Source organism: Delphinapterus leucas, chromosome 11, assembly GCF_059928025.1.
Source record: "Delphinapterus leucas isolate spDelLeu-1000000601 "Yukka" chromosome 11, BTC_Dleu_Yukka2, whole genome shotgun sequence".
NCBI lineage: Eukaryota > Metazoa > Chordata > Mammalia > Artiodactyla > Monodontidae > Delphinapterus > Delphinapterus leucas.
In genome coordinates, this window is record NC_143139.1 from 82,961,593 (window position 1) to 82,977,779 (window position 16,187).

Sequence of the window (16,187 nt, forward strand, 5' to 3'; positions counted from 1 at the left end):
TGTGTACTGACATTGGCAAGATCTCCACGGAACATTTTTATTTTAAAAATTTATTTAGTTATTCATTTTAAATTTAATTATTTATGGCTGCGTTGGGTCTTCGTTGCTGTGCGCAGGCTTTCTCTAGTTGCGGCGAGCGGGGGCTACTCTTTGTTGCAGTGCACAGGCTTCTCATTGCAGTGGCTTCTCTTGTTGTGGAGCATGGGCTCTAGGCACACGGGCTTCAGTAGTTGCGGCACGTGGGCTCAGTAGTTGTGGCTCGTGTGCTCTAGAGCTCAGGCTCAGTAGTTGTGGCGCACGGGCTTAGTTGCTCCGCGGCATGTGGGATCTTCCCAGACCAGGGCTCAAACCCGCGTCCCCTGCATTGGCAGGCAGATTCTTAACCACTGTGCCACCAGGGAAGTCCCAACCATGGAACATTTTTAAATAAATAAAAAAGAAAGTCCCAGAAAAATACGTGCACAATAGCATTTATGTGAAAAGGATAACAGCCAAGACAGTGTGTGTGTGTGTGTGTGTGTGTATGCGTGTGTGTGTATGCGTCACATGGCGGGGGAGAGTAAGATGGGGTGAGGAAGGGCAGGTGTGAACGAGTGGGGAGACTATTGCAACCAGGAGACTGAAAATACAAATTATTTTAAAAGCCATAAAAACTGTTCATGTGTTTTTCCTTCTAAAAAGTCAAAAAATAAAAATTCATCAGAGTCCCTTTCTTTTTCAGGTGCAGCCACGATGTACACAAGATATAAAATAGTAGAGAAGCAAAACCAAACCAGCGATTTCAGCACTCCTGTTTTTAACTTGGTGTCGTTAGTTCTAGGATTGGTGGGATGCATCGGGTTGGGCATTGTAGCCAATTTCCAGGTATGACCTGAAGTTTTTCTGGTTATTGGGGGTGATGGAGTATATGTGTCTGGAGGAGAGAAGCAAGAGCACCAGAGGCACCCTTGTGCCAGCACAGCTCTCAAATAGTTGATGAGCGTATGAATACTGGGATAGTTTGCTTCTTAGAAACAAATCCTCGTCATTTGCAAGTCAGCCCAGCCTAGTACTTGGGAGAGATGGGGTGCGTGTGTGAGAGAGAGCGTGCTTCAGACCATGCTGTGGGCTCTGGGTTGCTCTGTGTTCTTGTTGATGTGGTTTAATGTGCTGGGAGAGCTACTTCAGTCATTGTAATGATTTCATTAACATCGTGAAAACGTTTCTGTGTATGAGCGTGTGTATGTTTACTGATTCTACTGTTTGGGCCTCTGGTGTTCAATTCAAAGAGAGGCATCTGATCTCTTCCTTTCACAGATGAGGATCTAGGGACATGGAGGTGAAATAATTTGGTCAGGGTTACTCAGCTAATCAGTTGCAGGGCCAAAATATGGCCTTACTGAGCAAATTAACTTATGCAACACTTACTGCAGAGTCCGCTTGACATATTCTTACTGTGTCAAGTGTTGGAAAATATCCTACATGTTTTATTCTAATTTTTGGATTCCTTTCATTCCGAAGTCTCTTTCAGGAAGGCATGGTATTTGTCTATGGAGGCAATATTTTATATTTTACAAGTATGTGTTGTATTTCAAAGGAGTACTAATTATGAGCACTCGCCTTACAGGGTTATTGCTGGGATTCGATGAGATAATGTACAGTGCCCAGCAGTCTGTACTTAGCCGTCTTCATGGTCATCAGTTCATCACTATAGGCCAACACCCTGGAGGGCCTGCTCTGTCATCACCATTGTCCCTTTGTGACCGTAGAAAGGAGGTTACTCCTGGAGGACTTTTGGTTCTGCCTGGGGGTACTCCTTTAACTTTTCTCCCACCAGAAGTGGGTTGATCTTCTGTGATGCTTACTTTATAAAAACATGTCAGCCTTCAGTGCTAGCTGGCTGTTCAAGTCCACATCTGCACACTGAAGCTGCAGCAGAGGGGCACTGCCTCCTGGTGTGTAGCTGGGAGGCTGATAACCTCAGGACACCACCTGTACTGTCTGCTGTCCACCTGTTCTCTAGTGTCTGCTCCTGCATGAGTCAGACCATTGTCAGAGGGCCCTCTGCCTCACCTGCATCACGTGGGCCTCAGAGAATCACCTTTTCTGCCCTGCACATGCAGGAAGCCATCTGTCATGGGTGGGGGGCACAGTATAATAAAGTGCTCTGGGAAACTCAGTGCTGTGTTGTGAGGGGTGAGGCATCCTTCCTTGTATGACACAGAACCTTCAGGACAACCTAGGAGAGGGATATTCTTCCAGGTCTGGCGGCCAACAAGTTTTCGTTTTGGGATGTTACAAATCCACAGCTAACAGTGTTTCCTTGTTAACACTGGTGAAAGCTGAGAGCCAAATTTGTAGCCTCCCTGAAGCAAGCCTATAGGGCTTCCAGGAGGGTGTCTTGTGAACTCAGTTTGCTTCCGGCTTCGTTTAACTTTCCTACTCTATTGTCTCTGTGTTAGGAAATAAACATCACTAGTTGCCTATGACATTTGTCACATGGTAGAGACTCTTGATGACATTTCCTTACGTTTTATGATTGTGTGCGTTTTGGGTTCCATAACAACATTTATTGAAGTTTTCTTTTTTTCTTCTTTCTTTTTCTTATTTGGCCGGGCTGCACGGCTTGTGGGATCTTAGTTCCCCGACCAGGGATTGAACCCTGGCCCCGGCAGTGAGAGCATGGAGTCCTAACCACTGGACCACCTGGGAATTCTTATTGAAGTTTTCTAGGTGACAGACATTTATGAAAACATTTCATGCTTTAACTTGTATAATTCTAATAATGACCTTAGAAGATAGGTAGTATTATTTTCCTCATTTATCAATGGAGAAATGGAGACCCAGAGAGGTTAATACTCTCCCCAAATCCTGTGAGTCATGAAAAGTCACCTTTGATTGAAGCAGTCTGCCCAGAACCTGTGGGGAAGAGTTAACCTCTAGGCCAGAATGAGAAAATCTCTGTGAGAAAAAAGCATGTACACAATTCACAGTTCTAGGGCTTCCCAGGTGGCGCAGTGGTTAAAGAATCCGCCTGCCAATGCAGGGGACACAGGTTCTAGCCCTGGTCCACAAAGATCCCACGTGTTGCGGAGCAACTAAGCCCATGCACCACAACTACTGAGCCCGCGTGCCGCCGCTACTGAAGCCCACATGCCTAGAGCCCACACTCCACAACAAAGAGAAGCCACCACAATGAGAAGCCCACACACCGCAACGAGGAGTAGCCCCCCGCTCGCCGCAACTAGACAAAAACCTGTGCGCAGCAACGAAGACCCAGTGCAGCCAAAAATAAAATAAACTTAAAAAAAAAGAATGATAAACTTTTTTTCATAAAATTAGGGAAAAAATTCACAGTTCTAGCGTCATTATTTCCAAAGGGAAGGTGGCAACTTGGAAGGATATAAGTTGTCTAGTGGAGTGTGGGTATGACTTGTCCTGTGGGCGGGATAGTATGCACTGTATGATATCCCATCACATTATTCTCGGAATAACTCAACATCACAAGTGATAACGGCCATCAGTGTTTAAACCGTAAAGGGCAGACTTCAGGAAGAAGGCTTAGGTGGTTAGATAATTACACTTTTGGTTCCTTTTAAGGTTTCTGTGAAGTGATTACATCTTCACAAAGACCAGAAATAGAATTTCTAACTTTCCTGAGAGCAAAGTGTTTGCCTTGTCATTGTTCCCGTAAATGTATCTTTACAACTTCCTTTTTTGATACCCTGCAATTCACTTTCGGCGTGCCGTAAGCAAACCTATGTGAGCGGTTGCCTCAAGAAGAATTAGAGATGTGAGGGCGGGAGACAGCATTGGCTGGTGCTTTTTCTTGAGGCGGAGTAAACTGCACTTACCAGGTGTTCACAGCTAGCACTCTTTCCTGCACTGGTGGATAAGATGGCTACTTTTTGGTGTCTCCTCACCAAGCAGTCTCCGTCAATGCTTTCCTGTCCCTCAAGAAGTCTCCTTTTTGGAAAAGTCAAGTTTCCTGAGGTTGAATCCTCTCAATAGTCTAGTTTTCTCTACTTTTATTATCTTTTTTTTTTTTTTTTTTTTTTTTGTGGTACACGGGCCTCTCACTGCTGTGGCCTCTCCCGTTGCGGAGCACAGGCTCCGGACGCGCAGGCTCAGCGGCCATGGCTCACGGGCCCAGCCGCTCCGCGGCATGTGGGATCTTCCCGGACCGGGGCACGAACCCGTGTCCCCTGCATCAGCAGGCGGACTCTCAACCACTGCGCCACCAGGGAAGCCCTATTATCTTTTAAATTAGCAAGAGTTTCAAAAAGAGCTACCAGGTTTTCATCTTAACCTCTATCCAAAATTCATGTCTGATCTGAGTCGTTTCCCTTCTAAAAGACATCTTTGATGAGCAAATATGTATTCCACAGTGAAAAGGGCACACTGGAGGTACACCTCCTGCTAATTCAAGGGCCTTTTGATCTGCTTTCATCAGGGCTAATGTGGGTGTCATGAAGCTTGCAGATTAAGATCTGATGTATTGAATTGGCCAGGGTTGAGGAAGCAAGTTTCCTGACAGTGCTAGTGGGGGGTGGAAACAAAGTATGTAAATTCAGGATTTGATTTACTTATTAGCATAGAAAGAAAATGGAGAGTGGAAAGTACCAGGACTATCAGGTTATTCCTAAAACAACCCCAGCTCATTAGCATTAGATGCTTTGCCTTTTGTTTATTTTCCCTTGCTCAAATGTGCCTAACATTCAAGGGGTGAAAAGGATTTGTTTTTCTTAATTCTTTTATAATTTTTTTGGTTTAATATGGGTTTTCCCCCCCAGTTTTATTGAGATATTATTACTGAACCAGGCCCATCTGCCCAACTCGCAGCAAGCCAAACGTTTACTATGGAACAAGCAAGTTCCTGGCATTTACTCCAGTGCCGGGAAGGCTTTTCTCTTGGTCATCTTCTGCAAGCAGCTGTATTTTCCAAAGATGGGGTGTGTGCATCTGTGATGCCTGGTGGCTTTGAGGAGCCCAAAGCAAGTGAGTGAGTGTTCGGCTCTTGATGTGCACAGACTCACGCTGAGTAACAGCACATGTGTGACTTTCTCTCTAGGAGTTAACTGTCCCCGTGGTACACGATGGCGGTGCCCTTTTGGCGTTTGTCTGCGGTGTTGTGTACACGCTCCTGCAATCCATCATCTCTTACAAATCGTGTCCCCAGTGGAACAGCCTTTCCACATGCCGCATACGGATGGCCATCTCTGCCGTTTCCTCTGCAGCCATCATCCCCAGTATCCTTTCTTACATTTGTCAGTGTCCTTGCAAGCTTGACACCCTCGCCGCCCCACTTCCCTCCAAAAAAAATGGAGAAAGCAAAGGTTAACAGCCAAGTGTCAACAGGCTTCAGAAGAACGATTGGGAGAAACAGGTAAATCATAAGGAAAATATCTCAGCGTTGTCTGGTTAAATCAAAAGAATCTTTGGGGAAAAGAATGGTGTGAAAGGAAAATGAAAAACAATGTCAGAACACTTCAGTCTCTATTTACTTTCCTTCCACAGGGTCGGTTTCATGAGCCATGTGAAAATATTTATTTTTCTCTGTAGTGCTTGGCTAAAGACCTCAAATATTGATACTGTACTTAAAGTAATAGCCCTGTGGATTCCCAAGAAGCCCGACTTTCCCTTCTCCCCACACATAGGTGGTTAGATGGTTTGATTTATTCGTCCATATTAAGAGGTTTTAAAAAGCTCTATACTATTTATTTCTAAGTCATTTAAATACATTTAGCCTTTTCTTTTTATCACTGATTTCATTTTCAAAATGAAATTTTATTTTTTCTAATTCAACAATGTGAAAAGAAAATATAAATTTATCATACCTGTATATTCTGATTTAGAAGAAATGAAAAACAACCCTTCCTTCCTTTTTTTTTTCCTTTTTCATTCTTTCTTTTCCTTTTTTTTCCCCCAAGAGGTATTTAACAAAGAAAAAAAAAGCTGTGGTCTTTCAAGGGTGGAAAATTCCCCATCTTTCAAAATACCATCTGCAGTCATAGCAAATGCTAAAGAGTCATTAAAAATTGGTGATTATTTTCAGACTGTAGGAAAATGGAACTATTTTATTAGTGGTGGTCTTGTTCATCCAAGTTGGGTTGTGGTACAAAGTGGGCAAGCTTGAGTAAAAAGATATTTTGTCATCATGTGCTTCTAAGTATTAAGCCTTGCATTTTTCTTTTAAAATTGGAGCTATAGGGACTTCCTGGTGGCGCAGTGGTGAAGGATCCACCTGCCAATGCAGGGGACACGGGTTCGAGCCCTGGTCCGGGAAGATCCCACATGCTGCAGAGCAACTAAGCCCATGCACCACAACTACTGAGCCTGTGCTCTAGAGCCCATGAGCCACAACTACTGAGCCTGTGTGCCACAACTACTGAAGCCCACGTGCCTAGAGCCCGTGCTCCACCACAAGAGAAGCCACCGCAATGAGAAGCCCGCACACTGCAATAAAGAGTAGCTCCCGCTCGCTGCAACTAGACAAAGCCTGGGCGCAGCAAAGAAGACCCAATGCAACCAAAAATAAATTAATTAATTAAAAAATTTTCTTAAAAAAAAAATTGGAGCTATACAAAATGTGAAGTCTAAGGATGGTTTTGGGTTTTGTTTTTGTCATTTAGGGAAGAAAAATTTTAATTACAAAATTTCTAAGCACAGAGGAACCAAATTCTAGTATTGAGAAATTTAACAACAAACTATACACCCTGGTTCCTAAGATAGTTCCTTCTCTGTTTCCTTGTCCTATTTATGGATTGAAGACATTCATGCTTTCTCTTGAGACGGATCTCCTCAAACCTTTTAGCTTGTTTTAGTTGTAAGATTTATAGAACCACTTGTAAAGTCAAAAACAAAGTTTTTTGGTATAGGAAAACTTTCCTTGCTTCCAACTTTGGAGACAGATCTCTAGGTACTAAAATGAGAGAGGTTTAGCAGAATTACTTTTTCAAGCCAGAGTTTCACATACTAATAGTTCCCATTTCTAGGAAGTTCGTATGAGCCATGCTGACGGGTAGGATCCCTGAACAGAAACAGGTTATATGTTTTTATCTAATTAACTTGAACAAATTCATCCATAGGAAAAAGTCTTTTGTCTTAAACATTAGCATGGATTTATATTTCCTTAGAAAGATTTTAAAGTATCTTGAAAATGTCCTTGTTTCTCTTTCCTGTATTAGTTCCGTGAAACCTTATTTGACTCCTGAAGAAACTGAGAACTGGAATCATGCTTCTGAGCCCTTCCTACTAAACTATCTATCTTGCATTCAGCTTCTGCAGCTTTCAAAAGGCTTCACAAAATCACTAACAATGCAAAGGCCGGTTCCTTTGTGTGAGACGCAGTCTGAGGCTGCCTATTTCTCCAACCTCCGTTTTACACTTTCTTCCCTGACTGTGGCTGTTTCCTGTTCTCTGCTTTTGCCCATGCTCTTCTTCTTGCCTGGATAACCTTCTCCACTTTGTCTTTCTAGAACTGAACTGTCTGTCCAGCACAGTAGCCACTGGCCACACGAGGCTGTTGAGCATTGAAACGTGGGTAGTCTGTGTAGAGAAGGGCCGTAAGTGTAAAACACTGGATTTCAAAGACTTAATGAGAAAAAAAATGTAAAATATCTCATTAATAATTGTTTATATTATTACATGTTGAAATGACAACATGTTTGATATATTGGGTTAAATAAGATATGTTAATATTAATTTCATTAGGCTCTTTTTCGTTTCTGTCAATGTGGTGACTATAGTAGAAAATATTGTTACACATATGCCTGAATTTCTGTGGGATGATGCTGTCCTAGAGAGCTCCTCAAACCTCACAGCTTAGATTAAACTCAACTCAGTGTAGCTTCCCTGACACCTCAAACCCCATTTCGCTCCAAATTAATAATCTTCCCTCCGAGTCATGACTGCACCCTGTTCTTTTCTCTCTAACGCGGCACATTCCCTGGGTCCGACAAGGCTGTAATGTTTCTGGGAGCTGAGACCAGGTCTTTTTTGCCAGAGTTTTGTCCGCCTCTCCCCCCCACCCACTCCTCCCCAGCATGGGACCTGATGGTACTAAAGATGAGATAAAGAATTAAGTGAAAGAATTAAGAGGCTTTTAAAACTATTAGAAACAGACATACGGTCATGACATGATTAGAGAACCTTTAATGTTCTCTACTTCTTTTTATTTTTTGGCCAGCGGCATGCGGGATCTTAGTTCCCTGACCAGGGATTGAACCCGCGCCCCCTGCTCTGGAAGCGTGGAGTCTTAACCACTGGACTGCCAGGGAAGTCCCATTCTCTACTTCTTTTACTTTGAGAAACTGAGAGGTGTTAAGCATTGCAAAATATGGGAGGTGGCGGAGGGCAGGGAGAGAGGGTGCTGACTCCAAATTCAGAGGAGGCGCTAAACTTGGCATTGATTGATGCAACACTTGGAATTAACATTTTGCAAAAACTTTTAAAGAGCATCCCATTTCTCTCTAGCTTTCTCTTTGGCCTTCTATGTTCAATCAAAATGGTTGTCACCACCTTTGTGCAGACAGTCTTGTCCACGTTGGGCAGTAACCTCAGTCCCTGGCCTTATTAGGCTGGCCTCTCAGGATTTGTCCTTCTTCCCCAAGGTCAGATGTAGGATGTATCTTTCTGATTTGTAAACCCTTTGGGCCAGGGAGGAAGGGCTCTGCTTACACCCAGTTACTCAATGGAAAAATCTGTTTTTTTAAATTTTTATAAAGATAATACATTAAATTTCTGTAGCTTGTTTTTGTATATGAGCCTTGGTACTTTGTGATGCTTTGAAATGTTAATTTTTTCCTTGAAGCTGTTGCCTTGAACATAGTATTTTAGGAAAAAGAATTTTAATCAATATTATTATTTAGGGACAATAGTATTTTAGGGGAAAACTACTGCAAAAGTACCCATATTAGACTGCTGTGTCATTTTGACCAAACTTAAAAAACAGGGTCAAGCAAAATGTATCCACAGATTAAAAGTCTTCTATACATAACTGACAAAGTATTGCTAGGGAATGACTACTTCCGTGTTGTATTTTAACTGCTGCCATGATCGAACTTAAGGTTTGAGATGATAAGAAGCTGATATAACTTGTTTGATAGCAGAAATGTTGGCACTAACATGTGAACATTGTGTAATGGTTATATTATTAGAAGAATAACCTATTCTTTATTCTTCTAATAAAGGACCTATTTTCTCCTGTAGTTTCCTTAACAATTTCGTTTTTTAGTGATTGCCTGTGCTTCATTAATTTCTGTAACCAAGCTGGAGTGGAATCCAAAAGAAAAGGTAAACTATAAGCTGTTTTCAATATGATTGTCAAACCTGGTCCCTTGAATTATTTTCAAAATTATTTTTTAAAATTTGAAATTTTAAACCCTTCAACCATCGAGGCTTAGTAAAAGAGGTGAGATTTAAGGGTAGGGAAACAATGCGAATGAAGGTGTATGGAGGTCAGAGGAAGCACCACATGTTAAGCAGAGGTGATGAAAACAGAGTAGAAGATGGTTTGTATCAGCATAGGGTGAGAAATAAATGCGGTCGGGGATAAGGTTGTGGGGGAATAGTTTGTGCAAGGCTTTAAGAGGTGGGCAGAGAGGCTCATGCTTGATGTAGGTGATCGGCCAAAGGCTTTTGAACAGGAAAGTAAATGAAAAGAATATTATTGGAGGGCTTCCCAGGTGGCGCAGTGGTTGAGAGTCCGCCTGCCGATGCAGGGGACACGGGTTCGTGTGGGATTCGGCATCATCCCACATGCCGCGGAGCGGCTGGGCCCGTGAGCCATGGCCGCTGAACCTGCGCGTCCGGAGCCTGTGCTCCGCAACGGGAGAGGCCACAACAGTGAGAGGCCCGCGTACCGCAAAAAAAAAAAAGAATATTATTGGAAGAAAATTAGAAGAGACACCTGGGATGTATTGAAGAGGAGAGAGACCGGAGTTAGAATGGCAGAGACAAGGCAGTTCCACTAGTTTAGATTTTAAATCAAGATTCCCCTAGACTGGAAGAAATAGCATAAGAATGAAAGGACGTGATGAAGTGAAGATGACTTCCAAGTTTTTGTCTTGGGTGAACCAAAGAACCTGTTCTCATGAACAGATAAGATTGGGTCCCTTGGGACTTCCCTGGTGGTCCAGTGGCTAAGACTCAGCGCTCCTAATGCAGGGGGCCCAGATTTGATCCCTGGTCACGGAACTAGATCCCACATGCTGCAACTAAGAGTTTGCATGCCGCAACTAAAGATTCCATGTGCCACAACTAAAAGATCCTGCGTGCTGCAACTAAGACCCAGCGCAGCCAAATAAATGAATAAATATTTTTAAAAAAGAAGAAGAAAAGATTGGGTCCTTAACAGGAATAAATGATTTCATGGGGAGAAATGGATGGGTTTGGTTTCAGAATCGTTGAATCTGAAGCTATAGTGAAATGCCGAGGAGAAATGTCCAGTTAGACATGGGGGACTAGACCTGGGGTAGGATCAAGAGCCATCAGAGCATAGGGTAGAGTGACGGGTAGTTTCCAGACCAAACATCAGAACACAAGGAATCAGATGTTTCGAATTAAGATCATCTCATGTCGTTAGTTACCTACAGAGAGAAGGGAGTTAGTGAGGAGCGGTAGTTTTTCCCAAGGGGCAGGTGGAGTTACTGATGTTTTTCAAAGAGCAGTTTCAGGGGCTTCCCTGAGTGGCGCAGTGGTTAAGGATCTGCCTGCCAATGCAGGGAACACGGGTTCGAGCCCCGGTCCAGGAAGATCCCACATGCCGCAGAGCAACTAAGCCCGTGAGCCACAACTACTGAGCCTGTGCTCTACAGCCCGTGAGCCACAACTACTGAGCCCAGCTTGCTACAACTACTGAAGCCCGCGCGGCTAGAGCTCGTGCTCTGCAACAAGAGAAGCCACCACAATGAGAATCCTGCACCCCGCAATGAAGAGCTGCCCCCGCTCGCCGCAACTAGAGAAAGCCCGCATGTAGCAACGAAGACCCAATGCAGCCAAAAAAAAAAAAACAAGCCCAATCCCTTTGTTTAAAAAAAAAAAAAAAAGCAGTTTCAGGGGCTTCCCTGGTGGTCCATTGGTTGACTCCGTGCTTCCACTGCAGGGAGCATGGGTTCGATCCCTGGTCGGGGTAATGGCAGGGTCAGAGGAAGCATTTTCCACCAGAGGGGATTCTGGCAGGTGATGGAAGCCTGCAAGAAGCAAGTGAGAGACTGAAGACAGTGAGGACGAGCCAGGCAGAAGTTAGAAAAAAAGTGCTTCCTGATAAGGAGAGCTCACAGAAGAGTAGCCCTAGGTGTATTTTACTTCTTAACCACTGGGGGGAGGCCTTCCACCACAAATCAAACAAATCAGCAGCTGGGAAGGATTCATCAAAGCATATTCCCCAGTTGAAAAACCTTTTTTCATTTAATTTTCTATCTTAAAAATGTGAAAAGTACCTGGTTTTCTATTCACTCCCCTTCTGTTCCCCAATATCCACGAATGCAAAGAAAACTCTTTACATAAGTTCACGGAACAGAATAATCATTTAGGTCCTGCCCCAAACTGTGGAGTGCTTCAGAGGTTTCAGAGCACATTCCTGTGCATTGACTTAACGTGGCAGGGAGGGTAAGAATTATGATGTCCTTGTCCCATTTTACGTAGCAAGGAGATTAGAGCTTTGCCTGCGTTCATATATGTGTAGTGGAAGAGTCTGGACCCCTCCTTCAGTGCACTGTTATTAATATCATGCTACAGAAATCCTCTCCCACCCCCAAATTCTGCTTCTATTTGATTAAGCCATCTTCATTGTCTAGAGATGATAGGAGATGGGGTGGATCCCCTAGTGCTGTCACCTTTGAAAAGGAAGCGGCCCCCATTCTCGACCCTGTAACGTAGGCCGGTCAGATTCTCCCCGGAGTGGCCTGGATGAGAACAGTGGGAGGATGTGATCCTCCGTGGGGAGGGTGAGCGGTGGTGTCTAAGAGTTTGATGTGCCTCAATTAGATCTTTGTGGTGGATCAAAGAAAAGAACTGACCTGTAATCTAGCACACTTGTTTGTTCACACTTGTAACCTACGGCAGAGCAGACAGTGAAGTAGGAAGAAAATATAGGTTATGATTTGAAAGCAGAGGGCTCGAACTGATGACAGTCCACAGGCTAACTGGACATGTGGGCTAAAGTCAGAATTTAGACAAGCATTTTTTATTTAGATGGTGTTTAAAAATGCTTTTTAAAAATGGTTTCCAGTATTTAAAAATCAGGGGAGCTATCTCACACATACACACACACACACACACACACACACACACTCCGTGGGTCTTTTTTTGGCCCCGCCGCATGGCATGTGGGATCTTAGTTCCCTGACTAGGGATCAAACCCGAGCCCCCTGCATTGGAAGCACAGAGTCTTAACCACTGGACCAACAGGGAAGTCTCTCTCTCTCTCTTTTCTTAATCTCAAAGGAACACTGGGATCATACTTTCCTACCTGGCGAGAATGGAATTGAGCTGATGGGGCGTGGGCTCCCCATTGTCCCTCTTTTTGCAACCGTCAGTTTCATTTCTTTTTATTAGTTTCATGGCCTCCAGAGGCAGCTGACTTTGGAACCCCGAATTAAAGCCATTCTCTTTCTTGTCCTCCATTCTCTCATTCCTGCCCCCAAGAAAATAGTCTCATAATTAGCATTTGCTTTGTAGCTGTGCTTACCTTATAACATCAAGCAGACCTATTTTCTGAACTGACGTTTTCTATAGTAACAGAGAAACACAAAACCCAGGGGTGATAGCCAGTTTCCTTTAGATGCATATTTGAAGTCTGGAATAACCACATGGACACTGGGTAGGTGCTTTTCAAGCCTGCCTTTCAACTTTGGGATTCCCAGCTGTGGGAGAGCAAGTCGTGCCTTGTATGGAAAGTTCTTTCTTCTGTTGAGTCCAAATTTGCTTTCCACTCTCAGCCGTTTTGTGATCCTTCTTCTGCCTGTTGAGGTTCCACAGACAAGTCTTAAAGCCAGAGTGTGTGAGAACCAGAGAGAACTTTTGGGGTCATTGTATTCACATTCTTATCGGGCAGTTGCCCTGATGTGCATCCACATGGCCTTGCTTACCGTGTTTCCTCCGGGGGTTGATTTATGCTCACTGGACAGCTTTTTCCTTTGGCCTGACCTGCTCATTATTATTTCAGTATGTCCACTAAAGTGAATGCATTTAGGCTAAATTCTGTTTCTTTTTTTTGTTGTTGCTCTTAGGATTATGTATATCACGTAGTGAGTGCGATCTGTGAATGGACAGTGGCCTTTGGTTTTATTTTCTACTTTCTAACATTCATCTACGATTTCCAGGTAGGTATTTATCAATACAAATGTTATAAGTTATGATGCGGATTAGTAGAAATCCATAGAACATTTCTTGCATTTAACATAAGAGCACTATCTTTTTACCCTTATGTGTTTGAAAAAATATGTAAGTATTGTGCAATTTAGTGTATTCCCAAAGGAAATCATCTTGAATAGCTCTCCTAAACAAGGAAACGTTCATCTGTCCTCTGCCATTTGATGCTTATAGTCATAGATCCTGGTTATTTTTTTTTCAAAGAGGTCTCACAAGTTCCAAATAACAGGAAATATGTCTTTTCTTAAAAATAAAAGTGTGTTGTTGAAAAATGTTCTCAAGGCAGAGAGAAGATGGGACCTTGTCAGATTTGGCAACAGGGAAAATCTTACATTTTGAAACAAGTGAATTACTAGCTAAAAGGTTAGAGAGAAGGCCAAGAAAACTCTTGAGGACCCAACTCGAGCTCAGTACAAACCGTAGTGAGATCATCTCTGAGGGGGTGCGAAGCTGTTGGGAGTTTCAGAGCTGGCACTGGAATTGTTTACCTTCTTTTAAACCTTTTTTATTTTTTTAAAAATAGAGTGTCACCCTAAGGATATCCACAGAAATCAATGGTGATGTTTGAAGAAAGGAGAATTCAATCTCACTCAAGGAAAGTGGCAGACAATTTCTAGAAGTGGTACAGAGGATAGACAGGGTTTTAACGCTGCCCTGCGTGGAATTCATCTGCAGCACATCCAGGACTTGAATTTCTTTAAGAATTCCCAATAGTTGTACTATTTCCAAAGGTATATTTTCCTAGAGAATGTAGAGCATTTATGACATTGTAGCAATGTTTTTATAATTTTCTAAGTAGACACTTTTTTATATTAACAAATTCATTACAGAAAAGATAAGGTGTTCCAGAAAATGGAGACCTCTTATTTTTTGTACAGATTCTGTTTTGTTTCTTTGTGTGTAAGAGATTTATGGAAATACACTAAAGGAGGAATTCATTAAAAAGTAAAATCAGGGAATATTCATTTTAAAATTTCATTTTTAGAGAATACACTGTATAATTTTATATCTCAAGAGCATCTATAAAATTCAATTTATAATGATCATTAAGATTTCGTTAATAAACTAACACTAAGAGGCTATGATTTTTAGATGAACCAAGCAAAATGCTTCTGTTGAAAGGCCTTAATACCACTATGCACATTAACTCAGTGACCACGGAAGACCACGGTTTTGAAATTCTGTCCCCCCCACAGGCCTCCCTGCTCACAGAGACCAAGCTTCTACCCTTGCTGCTAACTGGCAGTCCGTAGTGATGTAACTCCAGGTAGGATTGATTTAGCAAGGCAGCTTAGAAATCAAAAGCCTTCTAACAACAGAGTGAAATGCAGGTGAACAACCAACAGGAAAAACTCACTGGATTCCGGACTGTTGTCTTTACCAGATGAGCGGGGAGAGGGGAGTGTGTCTCAGGGAATATCCAAGTAAGGCAGGATTATGGGAAGGAGACTTTTGCTTAATACTAAACCTCTGCAAAAGCCAGTCTGCAAACAGCATTGCAGATTCCACTTATAAAACGACCCTTTATTGTTACTGGCATAACTTGACATACAGTCTGACTCAGAAGCTGCAACTAACACCTTGCATTCATTTTACGCCGGTCAACGTGATGATGGGAGCGCAGGTCTGAGAGAGGAGAAAGGGAAGCAGGGTGTGTGATGGAGTTTGTTTGCTCCTCTTCTTAATGCCTATGGCTGGATGTTTGCACACTTTACAAAATGTGAAGCAGGTCCTTTGCTCAGCAAGACCTGCACATGGTGCCACTTTTCACCCAAATCAAAAATGACAAATGAAAAGCAGGTCATTCCAGAGGAAGAAGTGGGTCTTGAAATAGGAAGGCTTAGGTTTAGAAGTTGAAGAGAAGGAACTCTTCTTCAGGGACCCTCCAGACCATAATCCCATGTCTGGCCAAGTGGGTCCAGACCTTGAGGGCATATGCCAAGGGCAGAGCAGCCCGCCTGGATAGCTGTGGAGGAAGGAGTGAGACTCAGGGGTGGTCAGCCACTTCCGCAAGGTCACACTCTATTTCCCCTAAAGGTTCAGTGGTGAGAGCCTCAGACCTGCTGCTGGGTTAGTGGTAACTTGTTATAATGCTGTGGCTCTCTGTGTAACACTGGAACTGAAATCCTGGTTAAAGCTATGTTCTGCAGAGGGGGAGGAATGCCACTGACCTTTACCGTGGAACCTGCAGTAGAATGAATCCAGAGCTGGGTCTCCCTTGGAACAGACTTTTGTTATCAGCCCTTCTGGATGCATTGTCATTCATTTCTATATCTCTCTGCAAGATTTAGATTGGGAGCTCCTTGAGGGCAGAGTCTGCGCCTTAATCTTTGTCTTTGTAACTCCAGCATTTACCAGGCTGCCTCCTGGTACACAGTAGGTGCTTAATAAATAAATACTCACTGAATGCATGAATGAAGGAATGAGCAAATGAAGGCATGGCTAGGGATATTTGTAGTGCTGCATAATGAGATTTACTCTGGTTTACTAATTAAGTGCTGAAATAGTCTGTGTCACCTTGTAATATTGACTGTTCTGCTCTGTGTGCTGGAAACGTTTCAGTTGTTTGGGCTTCTCCATTCTATGATGACTCTCTTCATCCTGGACAGTTACCACAGAAACTGTTAAATGGGCTAGACAAAATGGTACACCTGGCTTGGCAAACTGAGAAGGCCAAAAATCACTCCAGACAATCACGTTCTGCTGATTCCATGAAATCTCTAAAGCTGATCTTATCCATATTCTGGTATTACTTCTAATTTCCATGAACTTGCATTTCCTTGGACCTCATGGCTAAAGGAGTAAAATAAAATGAAATATTTCTTTATTTTAGT

At 43.0% G+C, this 16,187-nt stretch overlaps 1 protein-coding gene across 2 annotated transcripts in view; it reads left to right on the forward strand.

Moving 5' to 3' along the window:
- The window catches only part of DRAM1 (DNA damage regulated autophagy modulator 1), an 88,536-nt gene that overhangs the window by 28,004 nt on the left and 44,345 nt on the right, over positions 1–16,187 (forward strand). Inside the window, exons 3-7 of one of the 2 annotated variants that reach the window (XM_022599991.3) lie at positions 722–864; positions 5,051–5,228; positions 9,215–9,273; positions 13,212–13,304; positions 13,877–14,433. In XM_022599991.3, coding sequence (XP_022455699.1) covers positions 722–864; positions 5,051–5,228; positions 9,215–9,273; positions 13,212–13,304; positions 13,877–13,921 — 518 coding nt within the window. In that variant the 3' untranslated portion in view covers positions 13,922–14,433. Of the gene's footprint in view, positions 1–721; positions 865–5,050; positions 5,229–9,214; positions 9,274–13,211; positions 13,305–13,876; positions 14,434–16,187 lie in introns of those variants that run through there. The other variant, XM_030763478.2, reaches the window with a different exon arrangement.